At 38.6% G+C, this 20,837-nt stretch overlaps 1 protein-coding gene across 2 annotated transcripts in view; it reads right to left on the bottom strand.

Moving 5' to 3' along the window:
• The window catches only part of FBN1 (fibrillin 1), a 250,836-nt gene that overhangs the window by 106,119 nt on the left and 123,880 nt on the right, over nt 1–20,837 (bottom strand). For both annotated transcript variants that reach the window (XM_037834045.1, XM_037834046.1), the window contains 3 exons: nt 20,028–20,153; nt 11,140–11,265; nt 4,403–4,561 (listed from right to left, as the gene is read on the bottom strand). In XM_037834045.1, coding sequence (XP_037689973.1) covers nt 4,403–4,561; nt 11,140–11,265; nt 20,028–20,153 — 411 coding nt within the window. The remainder of the gene's footprint in view (nt 1–4,402; nt 4,562–11,139; nt 11,266–20,027; nt 20,154–20,837) is intronic.

Here is a 20,837-nt window from a genome sequence, read left to right as displayed (position 1 = left end):
ACATAACACAACCGCTAAGCGATAGCTTATGTCATAGAGTCACAGAAGTCATTACTATGTTTTAAAGAAACCTTTGAATAAAATTGATCTTCAAACTGCATAGGTCAATTTGGAGGAAAGGGGAAAAGGCCAACTGGCTACATTCCCATTTCTAATACCCCTAGCAGCAGCCATCTTGGATAAATAATTCAAATATAAAAACAAACTCCCCAGACTAGGAGTCTTTATCAATATCAAAATTCACCTCAAGGAAAACATAAGATGCTACTTTCTCCATTCAGTACCACCTGCAGATCCCACAGGGCTCTAAGGGACATATTAAATTGTTTATATTTTATTTTATGTGTAAAGAGAAGCCATTGGAGGTTTTTAGCAAGGAAGGACATAGTCAGATGAGCATTTATAGATGATCACTCTTGCAGAGGCATGGCAAATATATTGGAAAGAGGCAAGGCTGCTGCAGAGGTTAAGGAGAGGATGATAATGGCTAGATAGGGAGGTGGTGACAGCACTGGACAGAAGTTGACACATTTGAAGTATGATTTAGAGATAAATGAATAGCACTTGGTGAATGTAGTAAATGTGGGGACTGAAGGAATAAGAAATCAAGAATGACTACCAGCATTCTGGTTTAACTATTGGGTGGATATTGGTATCATTTAGTGAGATGGGAAAAATTGTAGAGGGGCAACTTTCAAGGGTAGAAACCATTTTAAATATAGGAGTTTTGAGGTATCAGACATCCAAGTGGTGACATTATAGAGCAGTTATAAAGAGAGCTTAGCACCTAGAGAAGTTGAGGCTAGACATAAATTTGGTAGTTATCAGTAGATGGGTAGCATCTAAAGTCATGGGAATGGACGAACTCATTTAATGAAGGTGTTGGAGGTAAAAAGAAGGGGAGTATGGAGGTAGAGCCCTGAGGAATATCCAGCATTTGCTGAAGATAACAAAGTCGATCAAGAAGAAGTTGCCTGTTGGGGAGGAGGAAAACAGGGGGTGGTGGGTGTTTATTCTGCATAATGATCCCTACACTACTATATAACCTGATTTAAGTAATTATTACCCTATCATTGCACATTTAGGTTGATCCCTATTTTTCACAATACCAGATCTTTATTAGAATACTTCATCTTTTAGGTTTGTGACACATTTTTATAGGCTTCCAAAAAAGTGTTTTTAAACAGTATCCAGGTTTCCAGCGAGGTATTTACTTTAACCATTCCTTTTCATGTTTCCTAACAAATAAGCACACTTTGTCATAGTTTCCATTTGTAAATAAACTAACCATGTGATTTTTAAAATTTCTTTTCTCTCTCTTGGCAGAATTTTTTATCATGGTCACAAAGTGATTCTCACATAGGTATTTTCCATGCTAGTTCCTTCCATTAATAGATTAGGCAGAATATTTCCTTCCTTGAAAACTAAAATTTGGCTTTTTCTAAGACACAGTAATATGTCTTACTGAAATGTGGCATTTTATCCCACACAGATATTCTCTAGAATTTGACTGTATTTGGAAAGGGTTTATATATTGTTTATGCCTCTCTGACTCAGTGCTACAAACCCTCTTGTCAAATGAACGTGATCCTTCCTGTAGAGTTATTACCTGGATGCACCATATCTGCCATTCCCTGGCTCCCTGTTTCCCACCAAATGTCTACTACTAAGACTCTGTACATCCTTGAAGTCAAGGATTGTATCTAACTCATGACTGAATTCCACTCTCAGTCTAGCTCTGCAAATTGCACACAAGAGGGATCTGTTAACTACGTGCTGGAATTAATTGAATGGCAATTATATTGAGGAATTGTGGGCCCAAGCGCTGATTCGGCCTTTCTTATTTAAGTCTTTTAGGCATTGGATAAAAACACTTGAATATTCTATCAGTATTTCTGCTAATTATGTGGATAGATTACTTTAAGCATGGCATTAAATTCATTCTAACTAAACTCTCTAGTAAAATGTATCAGACTGGGGCCTATACTCTTTCCCACTTACTATATAGCTTAATAACGTGCCCATGACCCCTTTTACATTCAGGATTTGCAATCTGGAGCTAATTTTGCTCAGCCAATGTTCATCTTTTCTATCTGTGCCCCTCTTAACCCAGAAATGACACTGATTTTTTTTTTGTAAGAGTGAAAAGCTGATTAATCTAAAATAATCCCCACCCCCCACCCCCACCTCGTATTATCACTCTCTATAAGTTAAAAGCCCAGAGCTCTGTAGCACTGGTATTAAAGTATTTCAGCAAACAAGCACTATCTACAAATGAGTTTGTTCTAGCAGTCTGCTTTGCCCTGGGCCGATTTCAGGATGGTGTATCATTCAGTGGTACATATGGAGAGCAGCTCTCTGCAAAGCCACACAGGAAAACCTGGCCTTCTCTCCAACTGTGCCAAAGTTAGTCTTCCTGCAGGCACTCAAACTTGCTCTAGTTCCCCTTCTTCTGTTTCAGTCCTCAACACAGGAAGGAATCCACATCAAAGGTGGTGACTCCTAAGTCAACATATTCATTTAAAAAGCAATTTTTTTTTTTTGTACAGAGCCTGTACTTAGTGCAATAAGTTTAAAAAATTTGCTCTGGTCAGGTGTGACTATGGTTCGTAAATGGGATTTTAATTATCAGTGACACACTGAAGGCAAACATGTTTGTAAATGGTTGTTTAAAGGCATGCAACCCACAAGGTAGCACCACAAACCTAACTGTTAGCATGATATACTTATAGGTATGACACTTGAAAAAAAAAAAAGCAATTCTCCTGGTATCCAAGACATATGTTTTAGTTGGAAGCCATATGTGCGTGACCTACTAAATGGTCTCCTAGTGAACAAAAGGGTTTGGGTTATATTTTGGGGCCATAGAGAGTGAACAAATCAGATAGAATATATGACTTGTTAAAATACATTGAACGATTTTATTGCTTCTTTAATCCCAATAAGCAATTTGCAGCAATAAACAGAGATTTTATAGCAACATCTGTGAGCTGGTCTAGAACTGTGATGATGGGAACTTCACATTCTGTGAATAGCACACTCTAAACTACCACATAAATTCTGTATTTGTCCATCCTCACATTCATTTTCTCTCTTAAATTTTCCTGATTTAAACACACTCTTCAGGAATCAGATTAAGAGGGAGATGTAAACTCCAGTTTTTTACCTAGAACTGGTAGGAAAGATGCCACTTAATAAATTGTTCACTCTATTTGAATACTTCCTATAAGCAAGATTTTACTAAATTCTGTGCAAGTGTAAAAAGCATGAGGAATATGGAACTATAATGATAAATGAGATCGCCTAAAGAGATTCATCATCTAGTGAGAAAGCACAAGCACACATAACCACAAAACAAGGCAGTGTGGGGTCTGTGCTATAGCAACACTACAAGCCAGAACCACTGGAGCATTGAGGAAGAAAGGAGCTTTCAAGCTGTGGTTATCTCGGGATGTTCACAGATGAGTTCATGTTTCAGCTGGCCCTTAATGGACAAGAAGGTATATAACAAGCAAAGACAGCCAGGGTGGGGAGTAGGGACTAAAGGACCTGAACTGGGAAGAAGTTCAAAGTAAAAAGATCATCCTCAGTTCAAAAATGCTCAGACTGAATTCAAAGGAAGCTTGATAATACGATTTAAGTTACTAGGAAGAACAAGAAATAAAAGGTGAACTGGCATCAGATTTTGGAGTCTAAATGCTATGCTAAGTAATAAAATTTTATTTGCAAGAAACGGGGTGACTTGGACCACTTTCTCTACGTTTCCCCTAGACACACTCTTTTTAATTGAACTTTAGATGAGTTAAGCTTTGGGAAATGTACATGGCAGCTGTGGATGGGAGACATGAAGACCAGTTAGAGGCTACTGCAGTAGTCCAGATGAGATAAAATGAGCTTTTGGACTAATCTACTAGTAGTGGAAATGAAAGGAATATGGCAGATAAAAGAGATAATGTGAAGGGGGAAAAAAAACAAAAACAAAAACACCAGCAGAACTTGGCAAATGGAAGAGGAAAGAGTCAAATCTTGGGAAGGGGAAAATGGGTACCCAAAATAATTCACCTGAAAGGTGAAAAAGCCATTTTATGCTATTGTGCTTTTGAGAACCACATGAGAGCCAGAGGAAATATATGAGAAAAAGCGGTAACATGTACTTCCTGAAATGGTTGCTAGTCACTGGTAAAAAGCAAGTCAAATAACAAGCAGGACTCGTAAATAGCATTGTTTGTATGGACCTCTGAATTTTCCCTATTCATCATGTGAGGAATTTTCCCTGGATGTCATCTCTTACATTTGCAGGGACCTTATTCATTTACCTGGGTTTCCACCTGATCTGTGACATGCACATTGCCATTTGGGCTTGTGGTTGGGGCACTCTGCAGGTAATTGGAAGGGCTCTTACCAGTTGCTCTGATTGGACACATCTCAGGGGCGATGGTGGCCCCTGGAGACCAGCATCGGCCAACGTCACAGCAGCACTGCATCTTGGTTATAGACTGCGGCAGCTGGTTAGAACAGCGCCCATTTGCCAGAGCCGTGTAGCAATATCCTGGGCGAACATCTGAGAGGACAAAGAAGCGCACACGTCATCTTTGAGACCAAACTTCAAACATTGCTCTTTTGCCCACACTTCACTCTTGGGCTATGTCAGGGTTAACTCACAATTCCTCCCCCTGGAAGGGAAGTTACTAGCACTGCTCCAGAACAACACCCAGTCAGAAATCCCTTGTCTCACACCTTTTGCCCCTATGTGCTGGTACACTTGGCTGAAGTCCCAGATTCCATACCCAAGGTGGGAAAGAATGATTAAAACCATATGTGCCACAGGAAAAGAGAAACTACAAATATCACTGGCGGTGACAGTTAATTATTTTTAAAGACATGTCTTTATACTGCAGAAAGATATGTTGTCCTTGGTTTCAAACTACTTAATTCAAGCCACTTAAGGCAAATATTTATATAAACTTATTTTAAAACAACATTAATTCTGTCCTATAGTCTACATTCCTAAAAGATCTTTCTTATTTTTCAGACTGAAACTTGAGTCAGACTTGTGAGATTTTTTTTAAGCAATGAGCCACTTTGCAGACAGATCCAATGCTTGTTAATCAAGGTTTCCTTGTGTCCTGGGGTCTTAACAGATTTCATTAGGAAATAATTTATTTACCAGTTCAAAATGTGCATGAATCCAAGTTCTTAGTCCTATAGGATACAACAATTCTTGAAGGGATTTTTTTTTTTTTTTTGGCAGAAAGGTATCATTTCAAAGCAATATGGTAAGACACATTTCTAATATCACTTTTATTGGGTTATGTCATGTCTGACTGTCATGACAACATCTGACACACTGCAGTACAACTCTGGGCTACCAAAAAAGAGCATGTGACATAAGGGAAATCTACCGCCTCAGAGGGTCTTTGAGATACTACCACGAAATAGAATATGTAGGTAGCTAAGTACAAAACACCTTTATATACCCGACATATGCCAAAGGTATACCTCTCTTCCATCCAGTAAAATATATTTTTGTACAGTTAGTGCAAAATAAGGTTTAGAAAAACATATAATATTTTAAATATGCTTGGTGTAAAAGGAATATAAGTGGTACATTCTTTTGTAAAGTGAGGAACTTTTTAATGGTCAAAAAATCCTTCACTATGTTTCCTGCAAGCCTGACTATTAAACATCATGTCTGCTCTGTGAGGGTCATATTATGTCTTCATCTACATAACACTTAAGAACAAAATGCCTGTAAATCTTGAGGATTTCAAATAAATTACCATGTAATAGAGTAGAAGAGCTTTAGCTGAACTGTTCATTATCACAGATTCGTTTTAATTGGTTTTAATGCTTATGGAATATATGTTCATTAATAAATGTATCAAATAGTAGAATACAGAGGCTAAGAGCACACACCCTAGAAGCAGGACACTGGGGTTCAAATCCTGGCTCTGTCAATGTGTAGCTGGGTGACCCTGAACAACCTTTCTGTGCCTCAATTTCCTCATCTTTAAAATGGGGATAATATTAGCCCCTCCTTGATTGGGTTGTTTTGAAGACTAAATGAGATAATATATGTAAAGATTTAAGAACAGTACTTGTCGCAAAAGAAATTATTTTAAGTTTTAGCAGTTGTTCTTCCTTACAAACCTCAAGTATGAAAGAAGAATGAATCCTAACTATTTAGGAAAAACAGAATATAAGAAAGCAGCATTCTAGATATTCCAAATCAGGAGCACGCAAGCAGATAATGAGGGTTCTATGTTTTGCTAAAATTTAACAAAATACTTCAAAACCAAAAATATTACTTAGTAAAAAGAACAGGGACTGAGGATCTGTTTTCTTTTTAACCATTTATTTATTAATAAATGTGGACCAAAATACAAATGCATTTTTTGGCCAGGGAGTTGGGAAAGGTTGATTGATAATTTTTACCAACATGATTAAAACCTAATCTTTTTACCAAAAATAGTGTATCCTGTGTAATCCCCCCCAAATCAACTGCAAAATAAAACCAAGGCTAATAGAAACATTTAAATGGCTAACATCAAGTGAAGAGGCTAAAACAAACCTAAACAAACCATAAAAGAAACGTATGAGTCAGTTTGAAAGGATTCAGAATTATTTCTGAAAAGTACTTTAAACCACTAGCAAATATACATGAGCTTTCCAGAAATTTTTTGTGGTTCCAGTCCTGTACCTCTGGTCAAACTAAAAGTCTCACCAAAGAAGCCAAACCAGTTTTCTTCCAGCTGGGTGGATCCAGTGTAAATGGGCTGGAGAGGGATGTGCAGACAAGGTGTTTCTCTGTGAAGGGAAGGGCTGCCCGTCTGCCGTGAAGACGGCACAACAGAGCAATGGACCTGCTCAACTTCCCACATTACAATATGCATTTCCTTAAAGTCATTAATATTTTATATACTCAGGGGTTAGTAAATATTTGTATATGGAAACCAAAGGCTGTTAAGAATGAGAAAGAGATGTTCAAAACTTATGTCCCAGCTTCGAGTGAATTTAATGGTCACAACTCAGTGTAAATGCTTGACCAAATTATGAAATTTGTCTATATATACATGGGCTATCTTTCACAGCCAACCTGGGTCCTATAGCTGCCAATGGCAAACCCTCAATGGACTGGTGTGTATTATTTAGCTAATTATATTACTACTATGTTACTGCTCCTCTGGCTGACTTATTTATTAAATCAATGGCTAAGAGACTCTTATCAAATGGTAGCTGTTGGGGCTGAATAAAATTACAAGCCCCTGTTGGTTACTAGGATTCACTGATTTACAAACGGCAACCACACACACAGTACTCATTCTGCTAATTTCTTCCTTGCTGACACAAAAATCTTTGTTGAAAACACACATCTTCACACAGCTTGGAATTTTAAAGAAAACCCATAGACTACTCAGTATAGGAAGGGAAAAGCTGTGAAAATCGGGAACCATTTGGAGGAACTGACCCCAGGGGCACGAGCCTGAAGTTTTCCATTTCCTTAGGCAGCCCAGCCCTAGGAAGCAGGAAGGAAATGACTCTGGAGTTGGATCACTTTGCACCGAGGGTAAGGGGTGGCTTTGGAGAGATCTGAAGGCCTATGGCAGCCAAGGGAGAAGAACATCAGGGTCTGGGGCCAATCAAGGGAGGCAGAATGAACCACAGCCACCTTCTTCTATTTTGCATTTGCCCTGCCCAAGCCATCCAGAAGAAAAGGAGTGGAAACCTTTCACCTTTCTCCTTTCTGAACCACTTGGCCCTTATCTGCATGACACAGAACTCATGTTATATTAGATCAAATACATTAGAGGTTAAGTAACTATTTGCAGGTCATCCTCCTCGTTTATCAGTAGGTCTCTCTTAACCAACCATTAGCATTGTTGTGTCCGACATGGAGCTAGGAGCTGTGGGGCCCAAATTAAGAACAGGCCATCTTCAAGACTAATATAAAAAGACAACCCTAAGCAAAATATTATAAAGTACCAAAGTTGTATCAGACCAAAAAACAAAAGGAAAGAAGTTAAAATAATACTGCAAGAGCTTAGAGAACAAAGGAAGCATTGGGAATGGAGAGAAAGGAATCACAGAGAACCCCAGACCAGAGTCTGCAGCGGTCTTGAACTGGTGAAGGCGAAGAAGGTTTTCCACAAAGGAAGAAAAAATGGAATCGTTTGCCTGGCCCCAAGAATGTGTGCCCAGGAGTCCCTGGGGTTTAGGTGAAGGAAACATGCTGGGACTGTCTGGTTAAACAGTTATTGAATGGCCAAAGTGGAGTGTAGACTTTATCTTGCTGACAATGGACAATAAATGAAGACTTCTGAGCAAGGGGAATCAATTCCAAATCTAAAATTCTATTAATCTACAAAGAACTATTTTAGGATGGGTAATATGGACTGGATAAGTCAGGACATTCAACTAAGGGGTTACTATTGAATTTGGGCCAATGGTAATTAAGATAATAGGGCACAAAAGAAAAGATGGGGCAGAGCATCATTGCAAATGCTGAATTAGTAAAATCAGGTGATTCGGGAGAAATGAAGGAACCAAAAATATGTTTTGAGTGTGAGTGGCACAGAAAATGATGGTACATCTAACAAATAAATATGGGATGGAATGGGGAGAGGAATTTAGTTCTGGAGGCAAAAATGGAACATTCAGGTGGAAATTTCCAACATTCTGGGGGACATATGGTATTAGAACTTGAGAAAGTGAGATCAACACTGGAGAAACAGGGCTGGGAGTTTCATAATTTGGTGACAGAAGGCAACAGTTGGATTACCATGATTAGAAGAGATGTACAAGGAAGATACCACATACCATTATCTATATATGGGGTTTCTACCAGTTAGATTTACTAATTCCAAACAACTAATTTACAAACAAAACTTGGATTTGTTTGTAAATTGGGGACTATTTGCATTTTCTTGTCGCTGGGGATAATTTGAGGGTCATTGTGGTTTACCGTGGCAGGAAAGAGGAGCATTAGGGAAAGGCAGAAATGTCATTTGGATCACTTTAAATAAAAGTTGTTAGAGTTAAGATAAAGTTAGTTAAGGAAGGAGGAACTGCTTGCCTCGGAGTATGGCAGGAAAGAGTCTGCTTCATTTGGTGTTAATTTGGGAGGAGGCAATGGAAGCAGTCCAGACTATGGACTCAGACAAACCTGGGTTGGAATCCCAACTCCGTCACTTATTAGCTGCTTGAACAACTGGACCAAATTATGTATCTAACCTCTCTAAACTTCAGCTTCTTCCCATCTCACAGGACCATTGTGAACATTAAATCAGGTAATTTACATAAAATATTTCACACATATGGAGGTGATCCATAAATCTCAGTTCTCTTCTACTCCCACCTTCCTTTGTAAAAAGGCAGTGTATATATTTTTGGTAAAAAGAAAAGAATAATTAAATATGTTAACCATCTTATATGTAAATTCATTTTAATCATTTTGATGTCACTTAGAATTCTTTTTGAGGGTTAAAAAACAAAAATCTACCTAGTATCTGGCCAGGGAACTTCCGATCTACCTCTCTGCTAAACATACCCATTGGGTATAAAAGGAAATACATGAATTGCATTTGCCATTATTTTACTGCCATTCCAGTGTCTAGATCCCAGAAAAGTGGCCATCCAACACCACTGTTTTTGCTAAAGGAAAGTCCAGTTATCTTCCTTCACTTTGTTATGCTTATTTAAATGCCAACTGTAAAAGGCTGCCCTTGGGTTTGATTATATGTGACTAAGGAAAAAGGAATTCAGAATTTCAAGTGCAATTCAATTTTGGTTTGAAATCCACAGCCTCTGATGAGGATGTGAAGCTGCATGCCTTTGAAAATATGAACCAGAAACACACATTGTGAGGTGAAACTGTCTTTCCCCAAGGCTAGGAGCCATGGCTTCCCAGTCTTGCCCTAGCAATATGGAACTGCTTATTTAGAAAATCAACAAATACTTACTGAATGTCTGCTATGTGCAAGGAATTGTGTTGAGTCACTGGGGATTCATGGATAACAGTTACTACTAGTCTCTAAAGAGAGCTTACGACCATCAGAGAGACAAAAACTTACAGATGCATATAAATTTCCTGTAAGGTCACCAATGAGAAATAAATTCTCAGGAAAGAGAGAACCTGCTTTCACATAAGCTGAGCCGGGGCATCTTCACTTTACAGAACCTGAGTAGAAGGGTGAAAAATTGAGTTGGGAAGAAGTTCCTCTGAGCCGTGTTAACACATATAATTAAAGGCATAAAGGAATAAAAATGATTGGCACGTTTGGGGATGAGAAGCAGGGACAGTGCAGACAGATTAGCGAGGTTGGGAGGGGTTAGACAATGAAGCACCTTAACTATCAGGCTGTGCACTCTAGAGCTTGAAATTTATTCTGGAATACTGTACTTGGAAGGAAATCTTAGCAATCATTAAATCCAACAGTTTTTAAATCTATTTTTATAAAAAGCAACACAATCTCTTATTTAATTGACATCTTACATGGAAGCCCACACTGACAACAGATGAAAGTAGAATTCCATGCCTGGAGTGAGAGGGGTGAGCAGGAGCCTTTCTATGGGGCCCTCCCCTCTTGCCTGTCCTCTCCCCAACCCCAGAAGCCCTAGAGGGCTTTGCAGCACCTGACAGATTCGAGGAACACAGACTGAAAACCAGTAATTTCCAAGTTCTAATGGAAAACTACCAGAGGCTTTTGAGCAAGAGTTATTTCATCAACACACTATTTTAGGAAGATAAATCTAACAAGACGGATTGTAGAGAAGCCAGGAGGAAGGGAGAACAATTAAGAGAATATTGCCAAATTTCAGACCTAAATTAGCATAAGGCCTGTAAAATGACTAAAGGTGGGGGCAAAGAGAGAGAGGGATCAGGATGGCTACATTCACATAAGTGTAATGTTAATTTACAGAGGGAGGGTATCTGGAGTGTCCCTCTTCTACAGGAGGCAAAAATGCCAAAACTAGATCCACAAGAGGGCTATGTTTTTTAAGAGTGTGTTCAAATGTATAATGCCCACATTTCCATAAATGTGAGAAATCATGTGTCCCCCTTAACAAACTTATTTAGAAAGATGTTCATTATGGAATGGATTTATACAAATCATGCATGTTGTGTGTAATTAAACCTACCTAAGCATCTGGTACCCTCGGGAGAGGTATAAAAACCTGGAGGACATTTGCAAAAGTAACTGCTGACTGTGTTTGTACATTCGCCCCCTTCGCAGATTCCAGGAATAGTGCTGCATTCATCGATATCTGTAACATAAAGAAGAGTTTCAGAATTTGTAGAACGAGGTGGAAAGCTGCACATCATTACATGGATTCAGATGTAACACTAGTCAAATCATTTCCTTTAAAACAGCCAACTATACAGAATAATAGCTGCATATGAATAGTCAATTCAGGTGTAGATGCTTCTTCTCTTAACACAAACATACCCAAGGGATTTACCAAATTCAAGAGATCAGAGCAAAATAAAAGAAACCACTCCTTTGAAATCTAAAACGTGTACCATTTGTTTGTCAAGTAACCAGCATGCTAATATTCCAAAGGACTTACATTTTACAATTTGTTTTCCCTGTTCTGCTCAGGTTTTCCATTTCGTTAAACTCCAATTCTAATTACTCTGCATTCTTCATCACTTCCTGCATTTCTTATCAACCTGGCTTTCCACAGAGCAGATAATGAAATCTTATCACCTATTAAGTAAATGCAATTCCACACAAGAGACATGTGTGTATGTATGACACTGAACCACTGCAGTATGACTCCCTTGAGTTGCAAAGGCTATACGGAAAAGTCCACCTGCTTTTACTCCATTGCACCTGGGAATTAGCACTGGGATAAGAATTTGCTTTAGAAAGAAGGAAGAAAAATAGTTCTCAACAGTCTTGAGTGAAGAAACTGTAAAGAAATGGCAACTGTAGAGTTTAATTTTGTTAAATACTGAGGTAATTGTACCCTTTTTTCTTCAAATCACACCATAACCAAATTGATTCTAAGTCAAAGAACTCAGTCAGCTTTACCACTTTTAGCAACAATTTGCCAAAGCAAGCGTTCTGTACTGCTCCAGAGAGTTACACTATTTGGAAATCACACATACTCTTTTCCAGTTGACTTCAGGGGACACTACATGGATACCAGGCTGTGTTTTAAGGGAATCTGTACTTTGAGGGCAGATGTTACATTGCACTGCAAACCTGCTACACATGTCTCAATTTTCCACTTCCATGCAGTCCACGTTTATCCATGTCAAGCGACATGGTAGTTTTAAGTAACATTTTAATATAAATATTCTCACTAAAGTAGAAAAGCAGTGCAATTTAACGTAAAAATTCTAATTCAGCAGCACCCATCTTAGAAACACAATATAACCTAAGCCAGAAACATGAAAACACATATTTAATATTTCAGATTAAAATTTTCAAAATAATGTCGTAAACTGAATAGGCAAGAAAAACCAGTGTCCACATTATAAGAAATTCAGTGTCTTAAACAACAACCCCAAAATGTTAATCATTTGACTTACAAGAAGAAAACACTTCAGGTATGAAACCAAACTCTTAATTTCTTTAGAGTTAAACCTACTTGAAAAGAATGCCTACTTGAGACGTCTCCTAAATGTGGTCATGAGTTACTTGTATTTATGTTTTGAGTATGTTTAAAATCTTGAGTTTTTCATCAAAAGTTTTTCATCAAGGAGAAGAGAAGACCTGGAGCACATACTGCATGTCAATGAAATTCATGGCCATGCAAAAGTATCACAAGGCCACTGAGTCACACCATCTTTTGCTCTAAAAACTCCAGTACATGATACTCAATTTGACTAATTTGAAGGACTGTTACCTCTTGTTACTACCTTATCTAACATAGATAAACCCTACTTTGAGCAAATCAGATACATGAAAAAATTAATAATTCTGCCTTGCAAAATAATCTATTAAAGAATTGACAATATGCAGGAAAAAAAAAAAAAACCACAACAGTGTCTTTCAACCCTTTCAGAAAATCTTCTCTATATAATTCAAACCTCCTTCTGAGTATTTGACCTGACTGAGGCATACAGGGAGGACCTTTTGGTAAGAGTGCTGACCAAATCCATGTCAACTTAGATGACCATCCTAAGGGGAGGGAGGGCCCATTTGGGGCCTCAGTGGCACCCAAATTATGATGGTTCTCTGCGGGTCTGATGAATGAATTGTGGAGGGCACTGGATGCACCACCCAGTCCCTCTTCAAGGATGGACCTGTTGCCCCAGCGGCTGGGAATGCTGTCAGCAGATGGGCTTCTGCCCTCAGTCCCTCAGGGACTCAGCTGCGGAGAGCCAGCCTCACCCAAGGTCACAGCCTTCCCAGGCAGCCTACATCCAACGACTGACTGCAGAGGAGCCATAAAGGCCTAGCGATCTCCACCTGCTGGGGGACAACCCTGAAGGCACTCCAATCACCCAATTCCCTGTGGGGTCAGCCGAAGTTGTGGTTAGGCTCCGTCACTGCTCACCTTTTCGCCTTCTCTTCCACAGGTATTGATCCCAAGGACACCCCTGAACAAACATCCTGAATGCTATGAATGCCATGGTTGGCGGAGCTCTGGGAGACTGAGGCCACTGGTTTCCTCCAAGGAAGCAGTAAAAATCCCTTAGGACAAATCTGACCACTTTCTTTAAGGGTAGCTTCTCAAGTGCCAGACTGACAACTGTCAATAAATGTGGCTGGCACCAGTGAGGCAAGAGAAGAAATTGAGAACTTCCTGCTTAGGCTAAAAGTTAATTCAGTTTTGTCTGGGGTGGTGAAAGTTTGGGGAATCAATGATGGTGATGGTGGCATAACATTTAAATGCAATTAATGACGATTAAATGTACACTTAAAAATGGTTACAATAGCAAAATTTATTATATATACAGGTATAACCCCCAAAATTTTTTGAAAAGTTAATGCAGGGCACAGAATATTTGCACTAACCTAGGGAGAGGTGAGGTTTGACCCCAGCCTTCTGGGGGCCTGGCCATGGCCAGGCTGACCATCGGACCCTGAAAGGCTCAAGGCCTAAAAATAAGAACACACATCTGCTTCAGCCTAAGTACTGCTCTTAATTTAAAAGACAAAAGAGAGTTACAAATGGACCAGATTCAAGTATCTTCTGACTCAAGTTCACAGTGCTAATCAAAAAGGCAGCAGTGACACTATTTACATGCATTTAACATTTTTAAAAGCAAAATCACCATTCTTCTATTCTAGGCTAGAGGCTAAACCAAACAATATTTCACTGCTTATATTAGAATGAATGCTAACATAAACAGCATTGTTGTGGTGAAGTTTTATAATAGTAAAGGTGCACATTCTATTCCTCAGATATAAATTTCACAGGCGTGAGGAATGGTCAGGCAGAGCCTGACATGGAACCAGCCAGTTCTAGAACCTCACTGAGACTGAGGTGCTAGAATTGGCATAACACCTCAAGGCATATTTTAAGACAGTTCTTGAACGTTGACTTTCTGTATTTACCAGCCACACTCCAACTTCAAACAAACAAACAAACATATCAAAGCACCATTAGGATTCAATTGCATCATTTAAGAATAGAGGAAGCTAAAACTAAAACGCAAAGGTATTAATTAAGATAAATATATCTCTGACGAAGTGTTTCCAAAAGTTATTGTATGAACCATGTGATGCCTATCAAAGAACATGTGAAGAGATTGTCTATTAAAAAAACACAATCTTTTCTCAACCTGTTAAAATAAATGACTACTACCATCCTTATTAATGACATTTAACATAGACATTGATACCCAAAGAAGCAATTTAAATGAGAGCATAATCAGAAGAAGCTATTTAAAAAACAGAATTAACTTTGGCAGGAGGGGAGGAAACATACTCTTTCACATGTTATTACTGAAGATAATAACAACAATGATGAAGATGATGATGACAGCTAATATGTACTGAGTGCCAGGCGTTGCCTAAATGCTGGGTTAATTCATCTAATCCTGCAATCATGGACCTGATTTCTGTATCTCTGGTGCCCAGGCATAGCTCTTGCATTACATTAAGGCCTTCAAAAAACTTGGCCTGAGCAAAATCCAAAACAAGAGCGAAGAGATTTATCATTTATTAAGTGATGTTAAACCCAAGTCTCCAATGGCTGGGGCTGGATAGAGGTGGTGGGCAGGGAGAGTTCCCACCAAGGTGCACGCCCTCAGGGCCAAACAGCACAGGAAGTACACGCTAGCCCATGCCTCCCTGCCAAAGATAAAACTGAGCCAGGCCAAACTGTTAAATCTGAAGAAGTTTATTTCACGACTTCAAATTCCCTTGAATGGCAACCCCTCAATGACACACCCTTCTTCCTTCAGGTGTCTAGTGCCTTTCGGCTTTTCTGAACCACCTTCTCATTCCCGCTGCTTCGTGGATGTAATCAAAGAATTCACGGTGAAAGCAAAAGAGTTCAGATTTCATCCCAACTTCCAGTTCCTGATAGTAAAAGGCCAGAACAAGTCGTTTTAAGTGGAATCACTTCCACTTTCTGAAACTCATTCATATTAATTTATTATTTCTCCAGTTTCTTACCCCTAGGTATTTATCGCCTTTTAAAAGAATATGAGGAATCTGAAGTCGGAGGGAATTTGAGAACAGTGGCTTTCTCAGCGGTTCTGTAAGTCAGTCTGCATCGGATGCCAGCTGCGAAAAGTAAAACAGCTTGGAGATCTGGTGGGGAGCAGGGCTTGGCTGGGAAAAGCTGTCTATTTCTGTGCTCTGGACACTTTCCCCTGTTTCCCTGAGGCAGGAGGCAAGAGGCAGAGCTGCTGGGAAGTTGTTATCCCTTGGTAGCTGCCCATGGTTTCATGCTGTGACCCTGAGAAAAGTGGTAGGTCCCTTCCCTCCCTAGTCACTGCGTCCACCCCCACCCCCATCCATTGTTCTTGATCTTCCTTCTTATCCCTCTGTCTCATCTGTTCTCCCAGGTCTTCTTCCCATTCCTAGGCCACTTCTTGATCCTGGGTCTCCTCTAGCAGAAGGGGAGGAAGGGGTGTGGAGGACAGATGGGATGGAGAGCCCTAGGACCGGCATCACGGGGAAATGTGGCTCTAGGAGCTCGATCCAAGGTCATGGACTTTGACCATGAAGGAGAGGCAGGGGACACAGTTTACCTGACACTGACTGCCTAAATTACTAATAAAGTGAGAGAAAAAATAAACTGAAAATTGTGGCACCTGCTTAAAAGTAACATGGGACACTAATGATTACAAATGCCACTAAGCCTGTGAGATTAACCCTGCTTTACTATAAACACTAAACTCGGTGTAAGATGTGTGATTAAAAAGGAAACAAAATGATTCTTCAAATCATGTACCAAAAAAAGCAGCCATGTATGCCAGCTTCCATGGTTTCTTGTTCACAAAGAACGTGTTGTCTCATCACAATTTGAAAATAATTAGAAATGGAAAGATGGAGAATGGGTTGTAGAACTGGAAGGACCTCAGATACCATCTTGTTCAACCTCTTCACTTAAAAGATCAAATAACTCAGTGATGGAAACTGATTTGTCTGATAACACACAGAAGATTAGGGACATGATCAGGACTAGGGTTAGGTCTAGCTTATTTCCAACTAGTGCTTTTTTGCCTACCCTAGAGTTTTTTTGTTCAACCAACCATACAGGTTGCTGGTTAGTTCAACCAGTGGCCTGTGACCAGCTGCAGAGGATGGAGCCCCATCTCTGGCACAGGCTAAGTAACCCCCAGGTCTAGAGGATAAGAGTCCCTAATAGCAAGTAGTCATCAAATTAATATGCCATTATTTTGGAAAGGGGAGGTACTAAGGTTTTTTGGCTCATATATTAGGGACTTCATGGACTTAAGTGCTCCATTAAAAAAAAAGTCCTTTGCCTCATGTAGTGCTATTATAATTGCTAAAATGGCTGAGCTGGTGATCATCTAAATCCCAAAATATAAGTGGCTAATTAAGAACCCAAGGAACTTCTTCCAGAAATAAAACTTAATCCCTTAATTATACTTTTATTTCTTAACTTCCTCCCACAGTCACCTATACAAATATGGACTTGGTTTTCAAGAGGAAACAATTGGTGCTTGCTTTCAGTGTGCACACTCCACAGACCTTGGAAAAATCAGCAGCGGAGATGGGCATGAACTCTGTTCCCCCTTTTTCTCAAATCACAGCTATAAATCTACATGTTTTACTTCTTAAATTTGTGAAAATTTAATAACTGTCATTTAGAGACTTTAGCTTGTTGACTCACATCTCAAATCCACCTATATTGTATGTATTTATTTACAACTTTGTATATGACATATTTTTTTAAAGTTTCAGGAAAAGGAGAGCTATTTTAGAAAGGAAGGAAGAACTCTGCAATAGGGGGATCATGAAAAACAATTTGAATTAAGCCATTCTCCCATCTGAGGGAGTGATGGTTAGCATCTTGTAAGTTTGCTAAAACCAAGCTGATTGCATTGTTTGTTTGTTTTCTTAAGTACTGTGACCTTCTAGGTACCCAATTTATTCCTTCCCATGTCAAGAGGGAGACACATTTAAAAAGCCACTCAAAGTAATGGTAAAGATGTCAGAACAATTTTCACAAAGGCACAGAGCCCCGCTGCTGCCTGACCATCTTCCTGGGGAACACACAGCATCTCCTGATCCTTCCAGCTCTGGATCAGATTTCCTGGGATTCCCTCTATTGACCATCTGGAGACCATCCTTCCCCCAGGGTTATGCCATTCCCACAGCGAGGCGCTGGAACTAAGAGCAAAGGGGTTGAAGGAGGGGACTCAGCTCACCAAGAGTTCTCAGAGGACTTTCTGATTACTTTCCTACCGGAGAAAGATCAACAACACACCAACCAGCCTCCAGGCCAGAGTACAAGTAGTACTAACAGGACATTCTCTTCCAATATCAATTTTGCATAGAAAAATAAAAAGGAAGGGGGAAAAAAAGCCATCATCTAATTTAATGTAACATTAGATGGCAAAGGGGGGGAAAAACGGTCTAGCCAGAAGTATTCTGTTTTATTCTTGCTATAGGCTTTAGTAAATTGCCGGGAAGAAAAAAAATGTGGATAAGAAATAAACAATTTTATTTTAGACTGAATTTTCAGTCCATTGGGCACTCCACCATAATAAATTTCTTGGCATTAATAAAAGGATTTGAACCCCTTTTCTTTCATTCTGAGCACTGAATCTGTGTCTTCTTCTAGTTTGTGTCAAGGTTACCATTTCTATGTCAATTGACTGGTCTAAGTGAAAAGCAAGATCAAATCTAGTCCAAGCTGGAAGCTATCATAATTCCAGAAAATGAAACACAGATCAGACAAGTCATACTGACCACATTGCCCTAAATCTTTAAGCTGAAAATATCACTTGAAGCAGAGTATACTAAACTGTGGATTTCATATGCAATAAACCTTAACAGCTTATTAAACTAACATCATAAAAATTTATGTATGACAATACCCTAAAACCTACACTGTAATATTTTAAATATTTCAAAAATATTAGGAAATACAGTTGTTAACAAAGTAGGAGCAATGGCTTACATCTAGGAAAGAAGACGTAATACAGTACAAAGAACACTAGAATGTAAGTTAAAAGCGGTAAATTTTCAGCATTCTCTGAATGACCTCAGAAAGAGCACTTAACGTACCCAAGACACAGTTCCTTATTTTATCATTTGAAAGGGTGAAACTAGGTGAGTTCTTTGCCCCTTTCAGTATTAATCTTCTCTGCGTATAACTTAAGAGTTATAATGTAACTTCTAAACACATTGGCCTACAATCAACTTTCTTGTTCTTTGAAACAATATTTTTAAGAAGCCCTCCTTTTTCAGAAAGAATTAAAGTATTTATCACAACTATCTCAAATAACTGCTCATATATGTTCAAGAACACAATATAATGATAAATTCTATAATGATTAATAACCTAAAAACAACTCCAACCCACAAAGGCAATTCTATCAGTGTTAATGTCTTCAGATTCAGGGCAAGCAGATATACTACTTTTTTGTATGTAATTTGTTAATTGCACTTCAAATTTAAAGCTGTCCTTCATCTGCCTGATACACCATTGTGATCAACAAGGAAAGGTTAGGGATTCAAGCCCAGGCAAATAATTTAGAATGAACATCCCCTCATTATTAGAGTCCAGAAATAGAAATCCAGCAGTAACTGGTTTCAACTAAAATGCATTTGCCTAAATGAAACCTCAGAATACGCCAGGCAGAAAAATTGAGTCAGGAGGAGAAGCTCTGAGAATGCAGTTACATTATTGTCAGACATGACCACAAATAAGGTATATGCACTCATCAAAGAAAGGAGAGCACAATGCCACCTACATATTTTCCAGATGTTTCCCTCTCATGAATAAATTATTTATTGTATTTGGAAGCCAGGCCATTTTTGGCAAACAGCAATAGTGATCAATATAAACACATCCCCTGTACACACATTCTTAGAATCTCAATCTATAAACTAAAATCAAATATACAAAATTACCTCAAGTTATTTTTCTATTAGATTAACATTAAAAGCTTTCCATTTGATAAGCATATATCATCCTCCAAAAAAGAAAATCTGAAACCTTGTACTAGGAGCATAATGCATATCTCCAAATAAAAATCAAACATATATTTAATAAAATATCGAAATATATATCATTTTGAATGCTAGCTAATAATCAAATTCAAATTCATGTCTCAAACTATGCAAAAACATGAGTCTTGAACATTTTGAACCAAATATTCGTTCAAAAATGATTCATGTTTTAGTACTTAATTTGATTCAGATGTACCTCTTACTTTGGGTCTACAAAAGCGGAAAAAGCTGCAGGGTTTTTTTGGTTCAATAGAGAAAGGCATAAGATTCCTGGTAAGAATATTACATTTAAACATTCACAGGAATAGCAAAGATAGGGGGATTTAAGAACAATTGCAAACAAGCTTGTCACTAATACAAGTTTTTCCTACCCACTGCCCCCACTTAACTGCAAAGCATGAGATTTCTTACCTTCACATTTTTGTGACACTTCATTAAATTTGTGTCCAGCAGGGCATTTGCACTCAAAAGACCCAACAGTATTAATGCAATTTCCTCCTTGACAGAGTCCAGGGATGGCCTGGCATTCGTCCACATCTGTCAGATTTTAGAAGAGGAAGAGAAAGATTCATACAAAATTCATTGCAGAAGAAAACGTGACTGTTTGTCTACAATTATATTAACAAATTCATATCAATGAGTTATTTGCCCATCATAATATTTGGAATATGATGAGAGAAACTATTTTTCACAATTACGCTATGTAAAATAAACCAACACAGCTTCGTCAATAATTTTCTATGAGAAGTTAGTTCCAAGTGCTCTTTATTTTCCCACTTTGGAAGGTGGACCTTTCTCTATGTAAAGGGAAATATTTGTACTAACTTTTGTAGTTTCATTATGTCTGCCGCACAGTACAAAGATACACTTATAAAAAGATCATTATTCATTGCCTTGCTTTTATCTCTAGATTGACAGTAATAACTAAATAAGAGTTATTCAAGTAATCCTGAGAATCAAAAAGCAACACACTTCTATAATAAAACTGTCTAAAAGAATTGTATTGGATGATTTAATTAAAACAGAATTTACTTAAGATCACTCACACTACATGAGAAAGCTAATGTTTTTGTACAAATGAAGTGGAAAATGTTCATCTTATTTATGTTCTGGAGAATTGTCTTGCACAGAAAAAATGAAGCCATCCAGAAAACCAGGCCAAGGAGTGAGTGATATCCTCAGACTAATGTGCAATCTCAGCCACATGTGCTGCAGACTTAC

This window comes from Choloepus didactylus, chromosome 4 (genome assembly GCF_015220235.1).
Source record: "Choloepus didactylus isolate mChoDid1 chromosome 4, mChoDid1.pri, whole genome shotgun sequence".
In the NCBI taxonomy this organism is placed as follows: domain Eukaryota; kingdom Metazoa; phylum Chordata; class Mammalia; order Pilosa; family Megalonychidae; genus Choloepus; species Choloepus didactylus.
This window is presented reverse-complemented; position numbering and strand designations above follow the sequence as displayed.